The sequence below is a fragment of the Pagrus major genome, chromosome 11, assembly GCF_040436345.1.
Source record: "Pagrus major chromosome 11, Pma_NU_1.0".
In the NCBI taxonomy this organism is placed as follows: Eukaryota; Metazoa; Chordata; class Actinopteri; order Spariformes; family Sparidae; genus Pagrus; species Pagrus major.
In genome coordinates, this window is record NC_133225.1 from 24,726,349 (window position 1) to 24,752,486 (window position 26,138).

At 39.2% G+C, this 26,138-nt stretch overlaps 1 protein-coding gene across 5 annotated transcripts; it reads right to left on the reverse strand.

Annotated features, from left to right (window-relative positions):
- Positions 1-660: 660 nt before the first annotated feature.
- On the reverse strand, positions 661-24,667 carry dazap1 (DAZ associated protein 1). 5 transcript variants are annotated; one of them, XM_073476924.1, is made up of 13 exons: positions 24,560-24,667; positions 23,294-23,334; positions 20,699-20,865; positions 20,090-20,155; positions 18,813-18,920; positions 18,531-18,579; positions 13,890-13,972; positions 10,638-10,785; positions 10,390-10,422; positions 9,122-9,271; positions 8,116-8,280; positions 5,045-5,137; positions 1,315-1,538 (listed from the first exon to the last, which is right to left on the reverse strand). In XM_073476924.1, exons 1-13 carry the CDS (start codon positions 24,589-24,591, stop codon positions 1,366-1,368), a joined length of 1,308 nt encoding a protein of 435 aa, XP_073333025.1. In that variant the 5' UTR covers positions 24,592-24,667; the 3' UTR covers positions 1,315-1,365. The 5 variants fall into 5 exon arrangements, with proteins under 5 accessions (XP_073333023.1, XP_073333020.1, XP_073333022.1 ...); XM_073476922.1 differs by lacking the exon at positions 5,045-5,137 and having other exon boundaries at positions 661-1,538; XM_073476919.1 differs by lacking the exon at positions 5,045-5,137 and having other exon boundaries at positions 661-1,538; positions 9,122-9,292.
- Between the last annotated feature and the right edge of the window lie 1,471 nt (positions 24,668-26,138).

Consider the following 26,138-nt stretch of genomic DNA (forward strand, 5'->3'; position numbering starts at 1 on the left):
AATAGCTTGAGGAATCAAACGTTCCAAGATTACAACCTTTAACCCGGATGTGATCTATCAGCTGTGAACTTCAGCAGGCATCAATACATCCATGGCATCAACAGCTTTCATTTCTTAACGGAGTTTGGCACGTTTTTGTTTACAGCGGAAGTATTCCTCCTGCTATTTTGTGGCTGTATAAAACCATGATAATAGAAACTGGGGAATTCCTGGTCTTCTCTTTAAATGTCTTAAAATGCCCTGAATACAGATGGGAATTCAGTTAGTTTAATCTCAGAAAAGGTACCAATGATCCCTCTTCTTTGCTTTAAATTTCAATATCGGTCAATCTTTTGATTATTTTCTCTATTAATAAAACATTCTGTGTTGAAATTGTCTATCACTGTGTTTGAAAATCCACTGAGATCTAAACATGTCTTATTTTATCTAATCCACAGTCCAGAACTCAACGATATTCAATTTACAAAAGCAATAAACAGAGAAAAGCAGCATATTTCACCTTGCAGATGCTAGAACAACAAATGTGTCTGATTTAATCAATCAGTTTTTCTATCTATGTATTAATTGACTATTTGTTTCAGCTAAATGATGTCAGTCTTCCACCAAACAAGAAAAACAAACTCACCCACAACCAAATACAAACAACTGGGACAAGCACTGTATCCTTAAAACATTTATTTTTGTAATAATTTGTCCTTTTTTTCTTTTTGCGTAAGTGCAAAAAATGCACCCAAAAGAGCCACCTGAGGGAAGTCTACATCTTTAAATAAAAAAACAAGCAAAGTGTACATTTATAGTACAAAATTCTCTTTTTAAAAAATTGCACAGTTTGTGTATAATATATATATTCATAATCTCCATTTTAAACAAACTTTAAAGGCTCAGAAAGTAAACAAAAGTCACCAAATGAAAAATAAAAACATTTTTTTCCTAGAATTTAAAGCTGAGGAAACTTGAGACCCTGTTTTCATTTGTGTCCACCATAAATATACATATTTATATGCAAGTCTCTTTACATATAGTCTCTGTGCTAGTGTTTGACCAGACAATCAAAATTATTGCAAAGTAGTTAAGTTCTACTATAAAACATGGGGTGGGGGGGTCGGGGATAAAAGCTTCTTTCTGCTGAACGTTCCTTATTAAGTAATGCAAAAGAAAAACCCTGGGTTTCTTTACACCCCATTCGAATTTACTGGAATACCTGCTTTCACAGAGGTTTCTGTTTCACAAACTGTGTGCATTCAACATTCCCTTTAGAACAAACAATCCAGAACTCCAGTTTTGCTTTTTAGCGAAATCACACATTTCCCTGACTTCTTTTTTTGTTTTTGAACTTTACACAGCAGCCCTGCCCAGACGTGGCGCTCAGCGTCGATACGGGTGGAAGCCCTGTACGTTGTGGTTCTGCCCTCTGCCGAACGCACTGGCGGCTGGTTGGGGGGCAGCGGTGGGCTGTGCTGTCGGGGCCCCGTACGAGGCCGTTGGCTGGCTGGGGTCTGCGAAGCTGTGACCGAAGGCTGCCAGGTCCTGCCCGTACCCTGAGGAGGACAGAGGGGAGAGAGCAGGAGAGAGACACAAGGATTTTAATGTCGACTCATCACATTGTGTTCAGGGGGATGCCTTACTGCTTTAAATCGTTTACCATTTTCATAATTTTAATGTTAAGGAAAAATCCACCCTTACCCTTTTCAGTATCCTAATTGTTATTTTTGGTTGATTTGGTCAACAACTGTGCTGTCAAACTACTGTAGCTGTAAGTATTGTTAAATCACATCAAAATGGTCATCATTTGACTCTTGTCCCAGCATCAACTTTACAACCAGACTCATGAATGAATGAATGAACTGATGTTTTGTCTTGTCAGCTGCTTATTTAGGGCCCGAGCAGGGAACCTGCGAGGTCCCTATTGTTTTTCGAATGATTATTATTATTATTATTATTATTATTATTATTATTATTATTATTTTATTCCTTCGTCCAAAATGATCGCATTTTTCACTGCCTGAATGTGAATGAAAAGTCGATTTTATTTGGCAAAGTCATTAGGCTTGGCGAAAAATTTTATAATCTGTTGTTGTAGTGAATGTGCACCAGTAGGTGGCGCTATTATCAAGGAAAGTGCGTTTTGGCTAATAACTCCCACATACTTTGTCGCACCTTCGAAAACCTTATATCCACGCATTCAGTGAATTGTGCTGAATCTCTTGATATAGGCCACGCCCATTTCTGCTTTGCGTTTTTTTCACTAGCTCGCGCAATGTCGCAAACCTACTTTTTCGAACTCCTCCCAGGCAATTTCACCAATTTGCACCAAACTTTGCACACAGCATCTGTGGACCCTCCTGACAAAAAGTTATCAAAAGAATTTTTATATTCCAAAAAATACTCAAGTTATTAAATAACAACTTCCTGCAGATTTCGTTCCAACCAGGAAGTGTTGCATATCTCCACATTGGTTTGTCCAAATGACGTGAAACTCAGGATACTACTTGCTCATGAGGCCCAAAGGCTCTGTGCGAAATTGTGGCCGATGACAACTAGGTGGCGCTATTTAAATTGAAGTATTTTATATCTCGACATTGGTTGGTCGGATGAACACAAAACTTGTTACACTCATTGCCAATGCCCTCCTGATGACAGCTGACAAAGGGGTTAGTGATCTGACACTAGGTGGCGTTCTGGTGGCAGTTTCATTTTATATTTGGCACTGTGCCCACACCATAACACTTATGGATATGAAATTCATAGGGGCGGTATAGACTGGCCCCTGTAACTCACACACCAAAAATGACCAGCAGGTGGCGCTATCATCAACACAAACCGTTTTTGCCTAATAACTCCCACATACTTTGTCGCACATTCAAAAACCTTATATCCACGCGTTCAGTGAATCTTGCTGAATCTCCTGATATAGGCCACGCCCATTTGCGCCTAGCGTTGTTTTTCTCTAGCTCGCGAAATGTCGCAAACCTACTTTTTCGAACTCCTCCCAGGCAATTTCACCGATTTTCACCAAACTTTGCACACAGCATCAGTGGAGCCTTCTGACAAAAAGTTATTAAAAGAATTTTGATAGGCCAAAGAATACTCAAGTTATTAAATAACAACTTCCTGTGGATTCGGGTCAAAACAGGAAGTGTTGCATATCTCCACATTGGTGTGTCCAAATGACGTGAAACTGAGGACACTACTTCCCCATGAGCCCCTAAGGCTCTGTGCAAAATCTTGGCCCATGACCACTAGGTGGCGCTATTTAAATTGAAGTATTTTATATCTCGACGTCAGTTGGTCGGATTAACACGAAACTTGGTACACTGATTGCCAATGGCCTCCTGAGGACAGCTGACGAAGGTGTTACCGATCTCACACTAGGTGGCGCTCTGGTGGCAGTTTCATTTTATAATTGCCACTGTGCCCACACCATAACACTTATGGATATGAAACTGATTGGGCCGGTATAGACTGGCATCTGTAACTCACACACCAAAAATCACCAGCAGGTGGCGCTATTATCAACACAAAACTGCTTTTTGGCTATCAGTTAAGACATGCGCGCACAATAACGGGGCAATGGGTCCGGGTAAGGAGCACGCCCCGACAGCAGCACGGCCCGACCCGCGTGGCCTGCGAGGGCCCGTTCATCGCTGCTTGCAGCTTTAATTTAACTTTGTTATTAAACCTTGAATTGATGTTTTCAGATACATTGGGATCTAGAACGATTACAAATATTTATGTATTTGTATTAATTGTCTGTCTATGAAGGGCTCTGAGGTGTGTTTATGATAGGAGCTTAAGATATAAAAGAACTGTGACACACTAAACTAAATGGACTAAGACATGCATTGTGCATTTCTTAAGAGTTTAAAAGGTTTCATGGTGGATTTTTACTCAAGATTTAAATACTATTTTCCTTCAATGAGCCCTTTATTGTCAAAAAATTTAGAGAGAAAATGTTCAATTAAAGGTGAATGTAATAATCATTTTTAAATGGGCTTCATTAAGGAAAACAATCTCCAGATTCTCTTGATGACCAGTGCAACACGCACAATGTTCTTCTATACAGACACTGGATGGCACCATCTCCCTGCTAACAGACAAGGGAACCAAAGTGACAGCCAGGGGAGGAAGCTAATCTGCCTGAAAAAATGGCTGCTGCAGCCCAAAATTTAGCAGTCACTGTCAAAGCCAAAGGGCTTTTAAGCTTGAAAAACAAATGAGTGGTTTGCTACCAAATGGCTGGTAGAATACAAAAACCAGTTGCAGCCAAATCTTTCCAGCATTCTGCTGGTTAATGGTTATTTTCCTGCCTTGGTAACATCCAGTTCGATTTCGAAATGTCTCCAGTAAGTACTGGAGTGGGGAACGTGATAAATAACTGGAATGGAAATACAATAGATAGACAGAAAGAAAGAAAATAGGGGGAAAAGTTAGAAAATACACATTTCTTTTGGGGTGCTCAAAGTGCAATAACAGGGAGCGGTCCCAACAGGACCACCAGACAGAAGAACCAGAGAGGAATTGGACATGTACTGGCATCGTGTCCTCCTTTAAATCTTCTTTCCTTTCTCACCCCTTTAGCTATAATGTGGAGACGGTACATGGGGAAAAAAACAACGGGTGAATGGACTGCTGATGCATAGAGACAACTGAACCATGAACACATTTTCTGACAATTAGATCATCCTTTTATTATCAGCAAAGCAATGCAGACAGAGAGAGTGGACAAAAAAGGAGGACATGGTTGGTCTTGGTATAGTAAAGCTACAGCCGCGGAGGGAGAGGACATGCTTTGAGCTCTGAATGTCACATTTTAATGTAATGCAATTTTAATGTCTTTCAAATCCACTCAGCTGTGAGATAGTTGGCGGCTGTCTTTTACTATACAAGAGTACACACAGTAGTTTGTATGTACATGCAGAATGTACATGCAAAATACAAAACGAAAAGCAAAAAGAGGAAAAGAACCAGGTTGCAGCTCTATAAACACTACAGTACTGAACAAATGCTACTTTTTGTGGTTGGAGAAGACAATGCTGGCACCTACCTGCACTATATCCTCCCTGCTCATCCTGACCATAACTGTGAGAAGGACGCGTTGGTCCGTAGGCAGAGGGGTCCTGAGGGTAGTTACCCAAGCCTATCAGGGAGATGAGGAGACCAGGTTGACTGAACCCAGATACTGCTGGCCAACTACTTTACATACTTCCCCCCTTACTGAGCTAACAGAGCTGTACATTTACACTCATTTACTGTGTCTGCACTATGCTTGGAGAGGCGACACTGCTCAGCTTCATCTGGAAGTCAAAACAAAATGGAGTGTGAGAGTGTGAGCTATCTGCTAGCACGCCTGACTTTTAAATCATGCCAGCCTGGTCTCATGAAATTTTGTGAAATGTGCATGATCTGCTAAGATGAAGGAATTATGTTTTCCAGCCAAGAAAATATTAGCAGAACGAAGCAACTAGAAACAGGAACTAGAACAACCATACAGCAGGTTTTTATTGGGTTGGAAATCTACCTGCCTGAAGTCAATTTTTACCTGAGCCTAAACAAATTGTTTTATTTATTAGCCGTAAAAACAACAACAAAGACTTAAGTTAATTTTATCTGCCTCGCTCTCAATAGTCCTTTCTTAAAAATCCTTTAACGCCACCCAACTAAACTCCTTTTTTCAGGATAACTCATATGTTTGTGTGCGCTTCAGCTCATAAACACTTTTACTTGCGGGTGCCTGATCGATTTTGTACATGTGCAACTCTCAACAGAGGTGAGAAGGAAGCAAGATGGCTCACTCTTTTGCTACTTCTATCACCAGCACTAGAAAAAAAAAAACCCAGTGTGTTCAATTCTTTATTCCCTCTTGCTAGTTTGGGCAAGTGAGATGCTAGATATACTAGCATAATGCTGCATTTTGCTTGCCCCGGTCAGGCGGGCAATCCTTTTCATCGAGCCCTGACCAGTGGCTTTGCACAGGTTGTAAAATACGACTTATATCTGGTACATTGTTGCCAATCATTTTCCAAAAATGGCTATACATTTCTGGACTGATTTCCCATCTTCCAAGCCGCCACTGGGCTCCATTACTTTTAGCTTAATGTGACAATCAACTTGAAATTAACTTGTAATTAACTTGAAACTCGTTTCATCTTTATGTCATAATACATTATTGTTTTGTGTACTCTAGTTATACAATGCAATGTATGCATTGATTATGTATTTTTTTTAAAAACTTACTTGAGTAACTGCAGGTCAGAGTAACTTGATATCAGAACGAGTGCTAAGGGGACTTTGCTTGCTGGGTCATTCAAAGATGTTTAAAACATCCATAAGTTGCCAAAAAGCTCCTATGAGCTATATTGTTTAAAAGAAATCAAATCCAAAAATCCAACATGGGCAAAACTCAGTTTCGTTCATGAAAATATGTTGCTCTTTAATTTAATTCTCACATTTCAGATGTCTCAGTGTCAAAATGTTTGGCATTGAATTAAACATGTAGACCACTGGTTTGACCTTAAGCAAAACTATTTTCAAACTCCACATAAGCCCAGCTAAACTTTAACTGACACTAAATTTGCTTTGTCTAACCTCAACCATTTACTAACCTTACACGGTTTAAAATGTCTAGTTCCTGCTACTGTCACAGTAGAGGTGTGTGATTTGTGTCCACATCATCAGCATTTCTGATCTTCTGCTCATTTCACAAAAACATTCCAAGACTGTGTCGTTACTACTGACTTGGACTACTGGACTCAGTGCCTGAACAGGCAGCGGACACTAAATGCAAAAGCTGGATGGAAGATAAGCACAAGCAGGAAACACTGAACAAGATGAGCACCTGTCTTGACTGACAGCGATCACAGGACTGAATTTAAATGTGGATCCAGCAGTGTGATGCAGTTGTAAGCCAAGTCAGAAGAAAAATAACCAGCCAGCCAACAAAACTGAATGTAGCTTCTAAATGAACATCTGACTCTTATCTGATAGTGTGCTTATGTGACTGAAAGGCAGAGTGTTGAATAAAGACTGAGCTTGTTCCTTTTTCATGGATGCTGGTTAGTTTTCACAGTATCCGTCTTCATTTTGGTTCAGAGCTGAAGCCTTAATCCTGCAGGAGTATACAGTATGTCACATAGAATCTACATCCTAAATGTTTTAAATCACAGAACCTTATGAGAGACATCATTTTCTAAACTGACACTAGAGCGGCTTAATGAAATGTCTTATTTTTTTAAAAATCCGTACATTTTAACAAAAATCTAGTTGAGCAAAGTCCAAAGATAATGTTAAACTAGACCAACAGTCCAGCTCAAAGACCACAAAAACACCCACCAGAAAGAAAAACCTACAGACACATTATCCAAAAACTCTCACTTATACCTGCATGTTTTTACAAGGCAGAGGGGCAAAGTTCACATTTTGCAGACAAGCATGCAAAGCTCCGGAGTAATAAATTGATGGACATGTCGAATACTTTTTGATAGGTAGCTTGGCAGGTTGAACATGCCTAATTCCAGAAATAGGGTTTCATGGGCATAATACTGTCATGCTGGTGCTCTTCTACTGCGATCGTGCCAAGACCAGGAAAAGAAGCCAGCACAGTCATCAACAGGGAGGAAGAGGAGGAGGGAGCAATCAAAAGGTAGGAATATCTGAACCAAATGTCTAGTACAGTCCGTCAGGTGAAGGTTGCACTCCCTTGAAAATCAAAATAAAATAAAAATGCAAAACAAGAAAAAAAAACATTGCAAGGCAGGATGATCTAATTCAAACCTACCAAGACCTACCAATCTTTTTCCCAATCCACAGCCCAGCTGGAAAAACTTGTCAGAAATGACTGCTGAAGACTCCTGGATATGGTGAAACTTCAGCAGCATCTTCACGGCAGAGCCAGAGGGGTTCATGTATGCAAGAAGCATGTATGCATGTGGAGCTGTTCAAGCTAAATGGTACCAAGAGCAAGCTCCTGCTTGTCTAAGGGTTGTAGATATGCACTTATATAGGTGTAGTTGCATCCAATAAAATATCCAGGGAGATGGTCAGGGCTGAGGGGTGAATAAAATAGTAAATGGGAGAGAAAAGGGCAGCAAACTGCTTAATGCACAATGCTTTTCTTACCATACTGGCTATAAGGGAAGTCAGGCTGCCCAGTGGGAGCTTTGCTCAAGTCCTGAGTTGGTGTGGTGGCGGGGGCAAAGCCCAGAGGTGCAGTTCCTGGAGTGGTGGGCGGAGGAGGAACCTGTGGAGCATACTGGTCTGCTTGGGGTGTGCCGAAACTGTAACCTGTTGGAAAGTAATACAGTAATTTATAGGATTTTCCCCAAAGATCATTTGCTAGTGGAGCAGTATCACATATGGTTTACTATGCATGAGTACAAACGCCTTACACCAGTCCCTGAGTAAAACACAAAAGTCTTTGACTTCAGTCTTCAGTCGTATTTTAATACAGTACCATTTCATAAAAAAACACTACTAGTCAAGGTATTAATCTATTTCTTCTCCTCATTTTGGGCCATAAGACTACAAGCTGTACATCCACATGTCTTTGAAATATCAGCTGCCAGATCAGATTGGGACCACTCTGCCAACACACTTGTCACAGATGATTTTGGGCTTCATTCCAGTGGTTTTTCTAGTATTTTTCTATCAGTTGACAGGTTTAATAGCTGGAGGCTAATAATCTCCTCGCAGGCTCTTTTAAGCAACATTTCATGAAATGCTGGCTGTCTCTGAGTCACGCTGTCCATCTCTGATAAGGTGGAGGTTCCTCCCTGACCACAGCAAAGCTGCCTGGAAAACCTGACATAGATTCAATTACAAACACATTTTAGTTTAAAAAATGCTTCCTTCAGGAGTTAGGAGCTTAAAAGAAATATTGATTTAATAAACTACTAAAGGAACCTTCTAGGGATAAAAACACTTTTTGGCAAAAAAATATAATTTCAACACAGCAGATTATTTGTGACATTTGTCAAAGATCAATATCAGTTTTCAGAAACTCCTCATCTTCACCTAATTCAGAGTGTAATCCTTTACATATTATGCTACATTACCTGTAAGCACATTGTAGTGATGTCATAACAACTCCAGTCTCATAATGAGTGAGCGTATCAGTATTACTGACCAAATTGAGGTGCTGTGCTGTAGCCCTGCTGAGGGTAGCCCTGAGGTGCAGCGAAGCCGCCTGCCGGGGTCGTGACCAGGAATGCGTTGAAAGGTGATGGAGGTTGTGTGGGGGTTCCACGACCTGCTGACAACGGAGGCCCATACCCGCCTGCTCCAACACAGAACAGATCTATTTTATAGAAATGTTGTGACATAAATATCTGCACGTATTTTCTGAAATAATACCCATAATAATAACACTTTATATAAGAGAACTACGGCTGTAAAATTAATCAAAATATAATTGAAATCGCAGTATGGCTAAGTGAAGCTGCAATCTTTTAATAAAAAGGTCAAATGTGTGACAGAACAGCTTTATAATGAAGTACTGTAGTGCAACAGAGACGTATTTAAGATTAACAAGCCAGCGGCCTTAACTTCAACCATGACTCCAACACACGTCATGTTACAAAAGCCAGATGTTAGCGAGTGTTAGTGGGTTTTTTATTGAGTGTGAAATAAAAGGGGCATAAGAATTTTCCCCCATAACCTCCTAATCACTGCTTATTGATAGTAAGTCAGGTTTTTGTACATGAATTATGATCTCAATATGATTTGCTGAGTTAGCCTTATGTGGTAGTACCACAGTAATTACTAATAAATAGCCTATTGCAACCAATATGCATGCTTTTGAGCAAATAGTTAATGGTTAATATGTGTGCCCTAACATAAAGTGTTACCAATAGTAATAATTATTATAATAAATAATAATAATGATGAAAACATCTGATCTGCATTATTTGAATGTCATTGTCTTATTGAACAGCTAAACATCTGACATAAGGTAGAAAACAGATTTTGCAGAACACAATCTGAAGCTGAATGAAACTGAGTGAGCAGCACATAGCCGACACTGCAGTGAGAGTTGCAGGTCGACCCGGAGGTGGTGCTATGAAACCGAGCCTGACCAATAGCAGAGGGAGGCTGGAATCTATTCAAGGCTGCCATCTGTCTCAAGCAGCAAATTATCAGCAGCCTCAGCCATTATGAATCAGTGATAACACGTGCTGTTAACTGTCATCAGCTTATTGGCCACACAGACTGCAAGCCCATTTCTGTGACACAAGCACTTCAAGATAAGCACATGATCACATGGCAAAGACACAAAATCTATCTGCAATTTGATCAACTCACAGTTATGCAACAACATACAAAAAAAAACTAATTCACTAAAATGGAAAGACAGGATCTTTTCTGTGTGTTGTCAAGTGGAGGTCGAACACCTACCTATGGGTTGGCCGGTAGTCGACACCCACACTCCTTCAGGAAGAGAAAAAAAAAACTTTAGACTGTTGCCTAAAAATGTTATATGTTCACAGAATCCAGTGTAACATTCAACGGCAGCACAAGCAGTGACCAACATGCAAAAGGTTAATGTCAAAGCAGAGGGTTTAACACATTTAAACAGTTACTACTACGTTTTCCTCTGAACAGTGAGCCTCCCTCGCTGAGCTCTGGGACTTGTTCCCACTCACCCTGTGGCCCGTAAGGCTGTTGCCAGCCCTGGGCAGGCTGTGTTGTCCAACCATTAGCTGCACTCAAGATGCCCCTGGGTGCCCACTGGCCAGGGCCAAGCTGACCAGGAGCTTTGCTGTCACGAGGTTCAGCCTTCTTCACTTCCACCTGGACAAAGGGACAAGGAGGGCAGATTTGGCAACACCAGTATAAGGTCCATGAAGTCCCTCACCTAGACAGACCTGTCCTACCACTGATTATGTATGTACTGATTGGGCCAGTTTGGAGTCTTTCACTTTATGTTTATTAGAATAATAAGGGGCGACTATGTAAATTAATATTACTGTGTAGCCAGGAGAGCTGTACAGCTATGTGTCTCAGGTACTAATCATCAAGCGGGAATTTCACAGTGGAATGTAAATGGTAGAAAAGCTTCTGAAACCATCTCCAGATAACAGCCTCTTCAAATGTACCTGAGAGACATAGATTTCTTTCTTTCCTCGAATGAACTGCCCTATATAATGTATGATAGAGACATCTAATGGAAGGTCATGACTTACCTTTCTCCAGCTAACGCTTATAAAGAATCTCATTTATATTGTATTTGGAATAAGTTTTAGGGGGTAAACGGATATAGAGAGAAATTTGTATCTGAGTTCTAACAGAATATATAAAAGGTAAACATGCAGATAATACAAATAAACAGTCTTTTTCAGTCAATCTATAATTGAATCTTCATACTGTGTCAAAGGTGAAACAAAATATTTCTATGGAGTACAAGTGGCTGATACACTTTGACCCCACGATAATGTCAAGTCGCTGCTGGAGGACATCGTCTTTCTACAACAAAACCTCATATCTAAAAATGCTGACCTCGAGTTTCTTTTTGATAATTAAATTATAATAATGAAGTACACTAATTGAATGAATTTCTGCCTTACACTGACGATTTTTAACCACTCAGAAATGGACTCTATCCATCCATTACAGTGCTTAAATTTGACTTTCATATATAGTTAACATCCAGCCCAGTAATAGCTCAATGCCTTGGGCCAAATTGCCCCAATAACAGAACTTTCCTTCCTGTAACTGGGCAAAGCTACCAGCAGTTAACCAGAGCAAAGAAACAGGCTGAGACTAAGGGGGAGCCAACCAGAAATAGACTGAGGGGTTGAGTTATTGGGGTCACCTTGCAGGAGGAAAACGAATCACAAATTCCTCCCAGCCTTAAGGTGTTGCCACCTTCCCCAGCCTCCCCTCTTCCTTCTCTGTCGACCTAATTACATGCACATGTTTCCGGCAGTGGCCCCGCCGCCGGCGGCAGCTACCTGAGCACTTTCTCCCGTGGGCATCACAGCTACGAGTGATGGATACCATGACTTCTGTACAGTCCCCAACAGCAGAACTGGGATTTGTTCCACAGTTTGATGTGCTCCAATTTCTAATTTTGTAACTCATATCTCCCAGCCTCCCTCAAGTCCCACGGTAAGGTAATGTCAAGTCAAGAACAATGGATTAAGTCGAGCCTTGATTCCTGCTGGAAACCAGGGCAAAGTCAAGGGGGGTGCGCACCTCTGGAGAGTACACAGGTAGGGCTGAATCATTTACCAAGGAAATGGGATTCAGATAATCTTTTTAATTTAATAATCAGTGAGATTTTAATAGAAACGTCTTGTGTTGGTACTCTATATTATTGATTTGCATGATCAGCTTAAATCTGGGTCATGAAAGGTTTTTACCCAAAGTTCTCTTCAGGGAAAATATTTATTGGCACACAAGAAAATAACATGTTTTAATTAATGGTTTGATTAGAATAAACAAATGAGAGGCTCCCTGGGACTTGGGCGGTTTAAGGTGCTGAACACAAGCCATAATGCGTAATGTGTTTTTAAAGCACAAAATTGCCTTAAAACATTCTTGACTGAACAACAAGAATCACCACAACAACTACCACTTTTCAGCAAAACTGGACGCTTAATCAAAGTCACAATACACACAAAAGGTCTTCTTAGTGTCAAGTGTCTCAGACTGATGTTCAAATATTTAAAACACTTCAGCAGCCATGTAAAAATCAAGGCTAGTAACAAGATACATGTGATGATATGATATGACCGAGTGTCTGACTTTGATCATTCTCTTATGCCCACAAATCATTAGTGTCAGCACGAAGGGGCAGAAAGGAGACCTTCTCTCTTCTGGTATCTCTATAGAGTGGTTTAAAAGCTGCTAATTACAAAATGTCTACTGGGGAAAAGGGGGGTTGTTTAATGAATGAGAGCTTTAAAAGTGCATTTAAAGCCCAAGAGTCAGGAGCAAACCTCGCCAGATATGTACCAAGTGGTACTTTATTTTACTAAAAATGTTTTAATGGTTTGTTTTACTCAGCTGAGATGCCAGGTGGGTGGTGTTTGCCACATGCAACAAAACAATAGAAGGAATGCCAGAAGGTTAGGAGGTGCGCTTGAAAATATAACACCACAGTGAATTTATTGTTTTCTCCCGGATGGACAGCTTACCTGACACTATCTGAATTGTCTTTGTGCAGTAAACCCCATCCATCTGGTACACACACTGAGATAAAACAAACACTAAGAAGTGACATGCAAGTATTATTGTTAGACTCATGTCTTATCCTGAGCAGCATTTTTGAGAGAGCTGCCATTTGTCATTTAGAGAACTGACAGACACAGTATGGAGATTCATCAACTGAGGTCACTGAGTTGAGCTTTTTCTTTAACTTTTCAAAAAGAAAAAAGAAAACATGTTGACGTGTAAGTGACCTGCCAACAAAATATCAGAAAACAAAAGAAACAGAACTGATTGGACCAGTCCTTTAGGTGCTTTATATTCAGTGAATTCTTTGAGCTTTGAAGTCTTAACTTCATCTTTTCTTTTGCTTCTCAAAAATCAGAAAATAATGTAACTTTAATATTTTAGGTGCAATCTAATACATCCTAAAGGAGTGGTCAGTTTAAACAAAGCCTTGGGCGACAATAAAATGTAAATATAACAGCATTTGTGAAGGATCAGCCAAAGCAAGTGTAAGGATAGTACGTGTTTAGAGCAAATAATAAAGATGAGTAAATTAATTTAGTGGCCTGATCATTTTATGATGTTAAAAGCTAACTTTGTGCTATATGATGCTAAAGTCACTAATGGCAAACCAATGTAAAATGAGTCGTAAGTATAAAACAGCATCATATTATAATTCTGACTCTGTCGCCCAAGCCTCTGTTTGATCTTAAGGGTAAAATAAAACTACAACTACACACTTTTTTGCCCATGATGTCGTGAAAATGCATGTTGACAGCCTGGTCCACTGATTGTTCGGCCTCGAAAGTAATAAATCCAAAACCTAGCCAACGACCAAGAGTGAATCAAGGTAGCAGGGGGGGTTGTGACAACACAAGATGAAGAACAGTATTGGGCTTCAGCAGAGTGAGGATCCGTCAAGACTGAGCAAGAGGCTCCTGGGGTTCGGATGATGTCGCAGACTTGCAGAACAACACAAATCCAAGACTAAAGCCTGGGGGATCGAAGGGAACTTTTCTCTTTACTGTGCAGTGAAAAATGTTGTGAAGATAACAACAAAAGACTGCTTAACCGCTAAACATAAAGACTGATGAGTGAAGCATTTGATTTAATGTGAACTGTCACATGAAAAAGGTCAATTAAGTCCACCTTCCAACACTGATAAATGCCAATTGAACCAATACTACATTTTGTTACTTCATGCCGTTTCATCCAAACCCCACCTTGATCTGTCCCTTGGTATATTGCTGTGGAGCACACACTCGCAGCAGCCATTGTTAATGCATCACAAAAATATGGAGAAACACAAACTGTAGAATGCCTAAAGCTTTCTCCGAGCTTTCCCAAATTCAGTATTTTACTTTTGAGTCAGCCAGGATAAGCCTAAAATGGACAATTAAAATATTGCTCACAATGGTAACACAAAGATATAGGCCAAAATTGGTTTCCCAAAGTGGCAGGTTGCTGATTTGATCAAGAGTTTTAATGGGAGATAAACAAAGTTCATCAACAGGAATGCAACTTTTTGGTCCAACGTTTTGGACGCGCAGTTACGTTTTCATCTGACTATCTGGAACAGAACTTTTCAGAGCGTTAGCAGGCTGCAGCGCGCTGCCGTGATCTACTTTCAATTTGATTAACTTTCCGCTGTGGCAGAATTGGGTTGTGTGCACAACTCTACTTGGGGACCTAACCTGAATCCAATTAAACGTCCTGCGAGACAACTGAGATTTTAGAGACCTCTAGTATCATGCCAACCATTCCCAGGACTCATGATCTATTGCTATTAATAACATCTGTCAATGACCCGTCCTTAATCTAATTTTAAAACTAAGCTGACACATTAAAGAGTTTGACATATCATGGTTTCACGGATTTGGGGTAACAAGACGTGTTACCCCAAATCAGATAGCAACTACTGATTGAACCAATTTTTAAATGTTAGATGACAATAAAACCTAGTGTGGACTTCCTTTATCTTAGACTGATAGACATAAGACTGGGATCACTTACAGACCTGTAACAACTATTTGATAATTGATTAGTTAATAGACAGAAAATTCATCGACAACAATTCTGATAATTGAGTAAATTTTGACAAAATATCAAGTTTTTATCTCTTATAAAGAAGTCACTAGAGATCTCATGTCTAATAAGTCAGATGACTGAGTCTGTTTGAACTCTATTATTTTATTGCCTCTTTTACATTTTGTTTTATTTTCAATCATTTTTTTCTTATTTTTATTTTTTCTATTTTTTAAAAAAGACACATTTTCTTCAGTTGTTTAACTCCATATTTCCCCTATTATGCAGCTTTTTTATATCTTTTTTTCTTTGCTCTGTTTTGTTTGTTGCCTGAGGCTGACATGAGCCGGGGGTTGGGGTTCTGACAAAAAAAGTGAGCACTGTACGTCTGCTTTTTTGTATTTTTTTTTTTTTTTTGTGAATGTACAATTTCCGATGTTGATGCTCAATAAAAACATTTTGGAAAAAGAAAACATCACCATGGGCTTTTAGAAATTAACATTGAGTATTTTTCCGGATTTGCTAATATTTTTTACACCAAAAATGTTATCCATTAAGCGTGGAAAGAATTTGTAGCTCAATCAATGATGAAAATGTTCCTTAGTTTCCGGCCTAATCATTTACTGTCTATATAATTATGTTATCTGAAATTTCTCTGATAACAGTATTTATTTCTTTTAAGACACTAAACGAGCATTTGATTTAATGGTATGTGATTTTGTGACATGCCTAATTTTGAGATATTGATGTGATATTTACCATGATATGACATTATATCCCTTTAACTAAACCTCATACATTTAAATAATAATAACCATTCAGAGGATTTAGGAATAAAACGTCAATTGTTGCTTAACAATCGCTCAAATAACCTTGAGGAAAATTCTCTAATTAGAGAAATATCACAGTTTGATGTAACTTTGTATACACCCCATTCTGACCAAGTTAAAAATTTGGGTTCTTTTACATTTGGCCTGTACCTCTGTGCTACCAGTCAATGCACAGTAACCTAAAGGAGAAAAGACAAATCTTAAGAGACACCGTTAATCACATTCAAACCATTCACAAGGAGAAGGGGGACAGAAGAAAGAAAAATAGAAAGGGCTTACTTACAAAAATACTTAACTTTCTACATATGGGAAAACACAAACTATGCCATTTAAGATACATGTATCAGTTACGTCTAAATCAAGGTAAAGAAAACTTATTCCAATGTTGAAAGTCTAATGGTTTTAGTAAAAGAAACTGTTTACACCATCAAAAATTATGTAATGGTTGTTACTGGTATATAAGATCATGTTAAATTCCAATGACAAACTATTCTGGGTTTCTCCCAATAGAGAATGAATGGGGGTTTTGAAGGGAGTGCAGTAATACATGTTGTGGGTCAGTGGCCGCTGCATCTTTACTATGTAGGACAAATGCAGATGAAACAGCTGTGACTGTAACTCAGCGGGCAGAGTCTGACACCAACACTGCCGGTGGCATGGAGTCTGATTCCCAGTGAGGCCACCCGTGCTAAAAGTGTCGGCACATGTCATAAACTCATGATACATTTATGATTAAATGGAAAAACTTTCCAAAGATTTCTGGGTCTGTCATTTCTTCCTATATATAGGTTAGAGAGACTTCTGAAATAGCAAAGTAAAAAGCTTCTATTGTTCGAGTGATAACAATGTAATTTTCAACTTCAGCCTTTGGGCTGAAACCAGCCTCTTTGAAGGACAAATCCCCCCTTAGATACTCAAACTGTGCTCAATGTGCCAGTTGCATGTGGTGATAAAGTACTGTGTTTTTTGGAGCACCTACTTTCCTGAAACCTGCCTTCTCTCCTTCAGTAAGTGATTTCTTTCGCCTTTAACAACACCTTCTAACAACCTGCCAATTAGATTTTCATTAACTTCTTGCATTTATTAAGTTCCAAGAAGCAATTCAATTTCTAAATGTAAATATACATTTTTTATAGTTGTCACATATTATACTTTAATGCACACATTTTCTTTTTTCTTTTTTTTTTTACAGTTATGTCATATTCTATTACTTGTATATATATATTTTTTTACTTACTCTTATTTCTTATTGTCTTCTCTATTAATATCCTTTAATAATCTCTCTGTGGTGTGATATTTCTATTCTAGAAGAGATCAGTTAATTAGAGTCTAACAAGTCCTTTACTTTGAAAGATCCCAATTATATTTGTCTTATATAGAATGTTGAAGCCTCACATGAGCTTCAAATAAACACAGATACATTTTTGCTTAGAGAGAGGAATGTGGATTTTGTCCCTTATCTCATACCCTGGAAACATGTTAAAAATGGATCCCTTAACAGCCAGTATGAACTGGAGGAATAATTATACTCAGAAGAAACTCTTTAAAAAACCTCTAACTATTGCTTTTTTAGACAAGACTTAAAAAACAGTGAACTTCTCCTTTAGCACATCAGATGCTCGTGGAAAATTCTTCATAGATCCTAGAAACAAATCTGAATGCTTCACTGAGCCGCTTGAATCAGACACATCTTCCTCAGAGGTTCAGAACATTTATGAGGGCCCTCCGTGTGCCATTAGCTATGCTAATTAATTTTGATGTAGTAAACATTATCACCCCAACAAGAACACTACTCATGTAGTAAGTCTCAAGTCTTGTGGATGACCATTTTCACTATTTACACACCAAAGACGACCTTGTGAGGTCGAAAACCAGTCGGTGTTTAAACCAATATTCTCGACTAAAAGCTTTCAAGATAGCTTCTCTCCTCGCTCTGCCTGAACAACACTTATCTTCTGAAAACAATATTTTGGCTGAGTAGAAATTTGTCCGTGGAACAGACTCACGTTTTCACACAAGGTCATGTCATGAAGGACACTGCATCAGTCCAAACCAGAACCTGTGATTTCTGAAACCCTTTGAGGCTGTGACAAAGGCTCAGACATGATTTTAAGGTGCCATCTACGGCTGTATTATGTGGATTATGTGCAGCATAGGACACATTTATAACCATCAGGTAAAGTGAAGGCACCGCCTCAATGTCTGTTTAAGTATTTAATGTATTTAACAGGAAAGAAGTGTATTTCACGTCACACTGAGCTTTTCATTCCACCTCTAGAAATGTCAAGTATCTTCCATTTTATGTACGCTCCAGTGACTTGGTATGAGGTTTTATTCAAAATGCTTATGTGTTTTATTGTGTGAATTTACCACACATAAAATTCATGTCATAGGAGACAAGTGTTTAAATTTAATTGAATTTCTGGGATTGAATGGGTTTTTTCTCTTTGGGCCATAATAGTTTGTCATGAGATTTAAGATGGTAAGGTATGGAGAGGGGAGAGAAAAAACGGGATCAGCTTTTACCTCGGGGCCTCTGCTTCTCCGCATCATAGATCATTACCACCTCTGTGACCTTGAATGGGACAAAGGGAAACAGTGGCTCCATTTAGAAAACCAGACAGGGTCCCTTCTTAGTCCAATTAAATATTCTGCCTCAATTTGGACAAATAATTAATTATCCAATCCCATCCCACTATATTTCATTTTTTTTATATTGTAATATTGACCCTGCTCAATGTCACATCCATTCAAGCAGTCTTAATGACGACATGTACTGACTTGCATTATGCACATGGCAATACTCACCACTCCGAATCTATTGAAATAGTCCCTGAGTTCAGGCTCGCCGCAGTTATGGGGGATTCCACCTACAAATATCTTCTTTGATTTATTGCTATCAGCTTTGCTGCCCTTCTGAAAGAAAACAGGGAGTGTATATGGATTTCAATGTCTGTTAAAGGATCACTCTGGGAAGGGGCCAGTTAGCCATCATCTATTCAGACAGTGCAGAAGAAATTAGGTTCTCCTCTTGCCCTGGGGTATAATTCTTAACATGTCATGTCAATGCAAACACTAGTCTCCACAGATCAGAGAGCACGGCTTCCTCCACTTTACTCTCCACCACTAAGCATTTCAACCATTGCTGTGCACTGCACTCATGCTGAAAAGGCTAGAGGCTGCTTACGACAACAATGATATTTAACAATTACATCTTCTGCTTTGTTAGTAAAACATTGCGTAAAAGGAGTACCAGTAGAAGGAAAAAGGAACCTCATTTATAAAAGCTTCTGACTTACCATCTATGCTTGCAGCCAAATATGTGACTTATAAAAATGTTTTATTGACAGCAAAGGTGCAATAGCTAACATCTTTGCTGCCCAAAGGGACAAAATGACTATAATAGATCTACAGCAGCGTGATAGCATTGTTGATCGACCCACAAATTACCGAAGCTGGTGCAGAGATTTCTGCCTTTCAAAAAGAAAATCACTGCTGAAAGCAATTTTCTGCCCCACACCAGCCTTCTCCTCTCTAAGTCTACTAGTATTTTCTCAGATTTAGTCAATGAGGGAGGACGTTATAAGAACAACGTCTTTCAGCTGAGATGGCATGAAAATTTTTCTACAGTTCTACATTCAAACAAGGTCATGCAATAATTTTGAATATAATTCCAATATTTAGGCCGATGACGTCTTAGTATATTATTTTTTATACATCTGGGTAAATGTGACCTTGTTGTGTGCCAATCCCAGACAAGTGTAAGCTGTACCAGATATTTGCTGATACTGATGATCACAAATAGAGGTCGATGCAAGTCATGGATTCTTTAATGCTCCTGTAATTAAGGAAAAACCCCAAACCAATTTCTAGCATTGTCGAAGGTATGATACTGTATACTGATCAATTTTGAAGGGGGGGGGGGGGGGTGGTGAATAAATCAGAAAATAAAATTTAGGTCAAAGTCAGAGTTTTTATACATGAGGCTCAAGGTCCCCTTATGGCCCTTGAAAAGCTAGAGTCCAGTCTTATTCCAGCAGAAACACCTAGCCTAGCCTCCCCAGCAGAAATCAGATTCCTCTTACCCAGCCCTCCTTGGTTCGAGACTTTTCAGGTTGCATTCCTCTGGGAGTGCATGGCTTCGGGTCAATCTGACAGCAGAGAGAGAGAAAACGTTTGACATTAGCCCCAAATAAAGGCACCTTGAAATGTTCTTCTTCACTGAATCCATTACAGTATATTGGCTCGCCTTGTACAACAGTGCAACATATGTGCTACTGACACACGTTAATTTAAATATATGGCCAATAAAATGTTATGCCCTTCTCCGCCTCTGTCAACAGAACAAAGGAGGCAATATGTCATTTATGGAGAGCTGACTGCATGGATTAGATTAGCAGCAGTTTCTTTTCAGCCATCTCAGAGAAATCCAAGTTTAACTGCCACTTAGGCTTATTTGACTTTAAACAGGTAAGTCTTGTTCGGCAAACAAATGCCAGTCTTGCAAAATGCATCATCTGTACTAATGTCTGCAGGCAGGAACAATCCTAAAGCAAAACTGTACTTCTCCTTGAATAACTTCTAACTACTTTAGATGATGAAATACAGGATGAGGCTTTCACATTGCTCACACAAAGCGCAGACTGATTACTCCAGATGATTTCACTATCTGCTCCTTTGATTCATATACTCACATTTCTTCCATCAAGATTATGCGGCTTTGTCTCCAGCACTGTCCGTACACAATTGGGGTCTTTGAATTTGACAAAGCCGAAGCCTCGCGACTGATTTGTAGTTTTGTCCTTCATGATGACACAATCTACTACTTCCCCGTACTGTGAGAAGTAGTTTCTCAGTGTCTCTGAGAAGAGAAAGAAATTACATAACAGCACTGCTTCATAACAATAAGCACAGAAACATACAGCAATATTATGAATGTGAAATTATAATTGAGATAAAACTCAGCCAAGTTTGCCTCCTGAACACAAAGAAGTGATTTATAGAGCTCACGCCTTTATGGTGATAAATGATGCTAAGAAAATATCTTCAGCACTTCAACCTGCACTAAAACTGTAACTGGGACCAAAACAGGTGTGGAGAAAAAAAAACACACACAAGCACCACTCCATGAAATCACACAGGGAACACTACAAGTCATTCAGTGACCTTGATTTTGTCTTATGGCAGAATGCTGAAATTTGTACTTGTGTATGTTTTACACAGAAAAATAAAAACACATTGCAGTCACATTCAAGTCACACACTCCAAAAGAGCAAACAAAGCACTGACCAACTGCCATGTTACACAGCATTAAATGTACACCCAACTACTGTAACGCCCGCACACGCCCACAGGAGCAAGGCGTGCAAGTTTGAACAAATGAGGAGAGTTATCGTAATTGCTTTTCTAATTTCTGAGAAGCCCTGAGGCATCGCCAGGGAAACAGGCTGAGTTTTACGAAGCGCTGTGGTTCAGATATTAATGTTAACAGTGCTGTTAATACAGGCGAGCCCTTGTGCAAAGTTACACAATGGCCAACCGAGCATGAGCCAGTAAAGTGCTTCAAACAAACTAGACCATCTCTGGGCAATTCTGAGTGAGAGGACCATGTGTACGCACAGTGGATGTAGAGTGTATAATGTACTCTGCCACCAGTGTTTACAGTGTGCAGGTGATCATCAGTAATTATGACGTGTGAGAAAGGAGAAAGTAGTAATGTGCAGTACGGCTGAGTTCAGTGTTTTCTGCACTATAACATATTTCTCTGATTTGGTCCACTTAAAGGGGCTCTGAGTAACAATTTGTAGCAATTACGTGTATTAATCACTTTGTTATTAATCACTTTTTTATTGGCCATATGTGAGTGCATTGCTTGTACGAGCCTGTGGACGATTTGTTTAAGTTGTTTAATGTTGCTTGACTGTTGATTTCTTTCTAAAGGACTCGGGTTGGATTTTCGGGGACAGTCCAAAAGACGTTGCTTTATGCACGTTCTCCAGGGCCTCATCTCAGCGCCTCTCTCCGCTCAGCTAACAAAGAGCCACAGTAGCTAGCATTAGTTTAGAAATGGAGCCTGTTAACATAAACCATTTACCAGTTTCCAGCACAACACAGTAGTTCCACAAGGGCCATTAATGTCAAATCAAGATATCCATGTTGTATCAGTACTATTAGCGGATATTTTATAAACATTTATCTGTAACAGTGGTGTTAAAGTGTCCACTCCATGTCATATCAGTACAGAAATATCACACAAAAGCTATTAAAACAGCTTGACATTAGGGCAACATACTAATTAAAGTTTTACTTATACAATACCTACGTTTTCAGGCCCATACTAAAACTTTCAATACTTCAGTGAATACGAACACGTTAATCCACAAAGTTTTCATTCTACAAATCAACACAGCTTCTTGATATGCATCAGTGTCTAACTGAGTCTTAACACAGCACTTTGACTTAATGAGACACCACATTATATGAACAAAACAATAATTTAAATCAGGCAACATCTGATAAAAGAATAAATAAATAAACAAGACCATCTCTATTTGCAGGATCATCATAACGATGTTATAATTTGAATTGTCAGAGAACATATAACTCACCCTAATTTTAATTAATATATGACAACGGCAATTATCATATGCAAAAAATCATATAGTGATATCAATATCAAGGCAGCCGTAAAATACAGATTCTAGATATATAGTTTAATATTGAACAGCTCCACTCTGTATTAGATAGTTAAATGACATGATCATCTATAAACAATAGCGTTGCAGTGGTATGCTGTTTTCAAGGTATACCATAGCAAGAAAATTGATAATTATCATACCCTCTACATGTGCTTATCTAAGGAATTGAGTTCTAATGCGCTCATGCAATGAAAAAAGTAATATTTTAAGTTTATATGAGGTTTCATGTCTGTCAGGAAATAATTTGTGAAATTATAATAAAAGCGCTTATAATAAAGACCTCTATTTCCATCCCTTTAAGGGTCATTGTACCTGATGATAGTAATTAAAATAATTGTGTAATACTGTGTACCATGATACCATGAAACCGTTATTTTTCTGGAGATGCTTATGGTACCATGAAAAACTCATACCACTGCAAACCTAATAGAGTTTGTTCATCTTTGATTCAAACTCCAAACAAGACTCCCCACAAGCTACCACAACAAATCCACGCAGCTACATCAGTGTCACCAAGACAAATTACTGTTCATTAAAACCACTTAGTGCATAAAGTGACTGAGCCTTCACAGGTTAACCGGTGTGACCTACCTTGTGTGGTGCTCCAGTCCAATCCACCCACAAAAAGTTTCCTGAGAAGAGTAGATAAATTACCATCAAGTCAGTCATTGGCATTCACTTTGAGTCATAGTAAATGATACACTGTTATACAAGCATCAAATACAAAAGACATGGTAACAACCAAGGAAATAGTTTGCCTGTCAGGAGGACCTAGAAGACCTCAACAGCCGACTTGGTGAAGAAGATTGAAGGCACGGTTTCAGAGGCATTACAACGCTACAGCTGACTAAACAGCCAAGTACACAGATATTACACAACATGAGGCAATGCTGCTACCAAAGCTCCTGCAGCTTAGGGATATATACTCACAGCTCCAGCTAAAAATGCCTGTGTTTTGTGTGACTCATGTTCATGCTCAGGCTCAGTCCTGGCCATGGATGTCACTTTGGTCCTCTAACACTGAATGCAATGGCCTCGACAATAATGGTCTTTTTATGAACCTCCTGCCACGTAAGTTACCCCTGGACAGAGCCATAGCGTTTAGCAAGCTAACCAAACACCCAGCTGACAAAACTGAGTCCAGATGCTGCAGCAGCCACTGTCTACCACCACATCCAGCCCACATAACTGAAGCCCCGAGTATTTTACAGCCAGAGCGGAGCGGAGGAGAAGACAGGAGAGCGGCTGCTCGGCTGCCTGCATGCGGACCGGTGAACTCGGATGCTGGATACAAAACTGGAAGTTTAACGGCAGTTCAAGCGGCACTGATATCAAACTAGCTTGAGAGATAACATTTGTCTGGCTGAATGTATGTAGCGGCTGTGGCAGAAGTGGAGGATTAGTTAGTGCAGACGAGACGAGGATGCTCCATCCTCCAGCAGTGCCCGCTAAATGTCCTCGCATCGGCGAAGTCAAGAAGAGGAGACTTTCGCTTCGCTGGCAAGCGTTAGCTAAGCTAGCTCAGTTGCTTCGAGCTAACTGGAAACAGCACTGAAATAAGTAACTACACTTTCACGCATTCCCATGACAAGCTAAATGACAGCCCTCCAGACAAACACGGCCCGTTTGCCCGTAAGCGATAACAGAGACAACTCGGCTACTTTGAAGACTACTTTCACTTTTTGGCCGTCTTTCCTCAGGCTAGCGATCTCGCTAAGTTACTCCGGCTAGCTTAGCTTGCTAGCTAATGTTAGCTGTCAAATGACAGCTTGACAAGACAGCACGCTAACTATAAGTAATAACGCAGTGAACAGTTTAATGCGTCTGCAGTAGAAGGCTTTATTAAATGGATCTTACCCGACTTCATCTCCGACTAAGTTGTTGTTCATTTCTGAGGCTAAGGCGGGGGACTATAGGAGCTGTGACCGGCTTATTGCTTCAGTGCTGCCCCTCTCAGACTGAGAGCGGAGGAAGGTCACTCCGCTTTTTGGTTCAAACTGTTCTGCGCAATGACGACGCTGCAGGGGGCAGCGGCCTTTAAAGGAACATTACACCCAACTAGTCCGCACTCACTCTCTACACTATTTTTATCTGTCCCACAGGGCCAGATAAATGCTTTACACCCGGAGGTCTTTTTATTTCCAACTTAGCTCATTAAGCGTTCCGCTCAGGAAATTGCTTTTACAAGGAAACATCACTCACAACAATAAATAAATGCCAATTAAAACAGCAAAACAATGAAAAGCAGACGGCCTTCTAAGAGATGGTCTGATTATTAGACTCACTGTGGGATCAGAGGAACGATAATGTGTTGACCAAAATCAATAGTTTTCTTCCTGTTGGAAGCATTCAGTCTAGATCAGAAGATGTTATGTCTGTTGTTTTGTTTTGTTTTGTTGTGTTTATTATGTTATTTTGTTGTTATGTTTGTTGTATTATGTTATGTTTGTTATGTTATATTAAGTCTGTTGTTTTGTTGTTTGTTATGTTTTTTGTGATGCTGTTTGTTATGTTTTTTGTGATGCTGTTTGTTATGTTTTTTAGTGATGTTTGTTATTTTTGTTGTTCTTACTTTGTTGTTCTTTGTTTTTCTGTTATGATTATTATGTTATGTATGTCTGTTGTTTTGTTAAGTTTGTTATTTTGTGTTATGTTGTGTTATGTTATGTGGTGTTGTAAGTACCCAAAAATCATACTTGTGTAAAAATTATAAATATGCATATTTACAGATATGTATACACTCTATACAATGAGTCAACTGATTATCAGATCAGATATTCACCATTTTACTGATTATCCAAATCAGTGTTTTAATAATATCACACTGTCTCCTATATATTCATGCATGTGCACAACAGATTTCATGCAAATCAGCCATTACTTCTCTGTTGCTGAAAGCAGGATTGAAATAATCACACAGCATCCACCCTTTGGCTGAGTTAATAACTCACCACACAAATGAAGTGACAAGCATTTAACAGTGACATTTAAATCATGAAATGCAAATTCAAGCAACACAGGTGACACATAATGTAGTGTGATTAATAGCACCTTTCAGGCACAATACCTATTCATTTACCTTTAAAAATAGCCTGTGACAACATGAGCAACTGAAGTTTGAGTCTTCTGCACAATACAAAGTGTTTAAACTGTGCTCATGTTAACAAACCATAGATGCAGAATCCTGATGTAGATAACAGATCTGAAGAATAACAGTACATACAAAGACAGTGACTATGTGTAAATTGAACATTAAGAAGAAAATCACATCCTGTCACATTTAGTACCGTAAAAGAAATGAGGTAAATACCAATAATGGAACAGTAACTAAATTTATTTACTCCAGTACTGTACTTAAGTTAAATGTTGAGGTAGTTGTACTTTACTTGAGTTTCTCCATTTTCATTTCAGAAGATTTAAAATTCTACTTTTTATT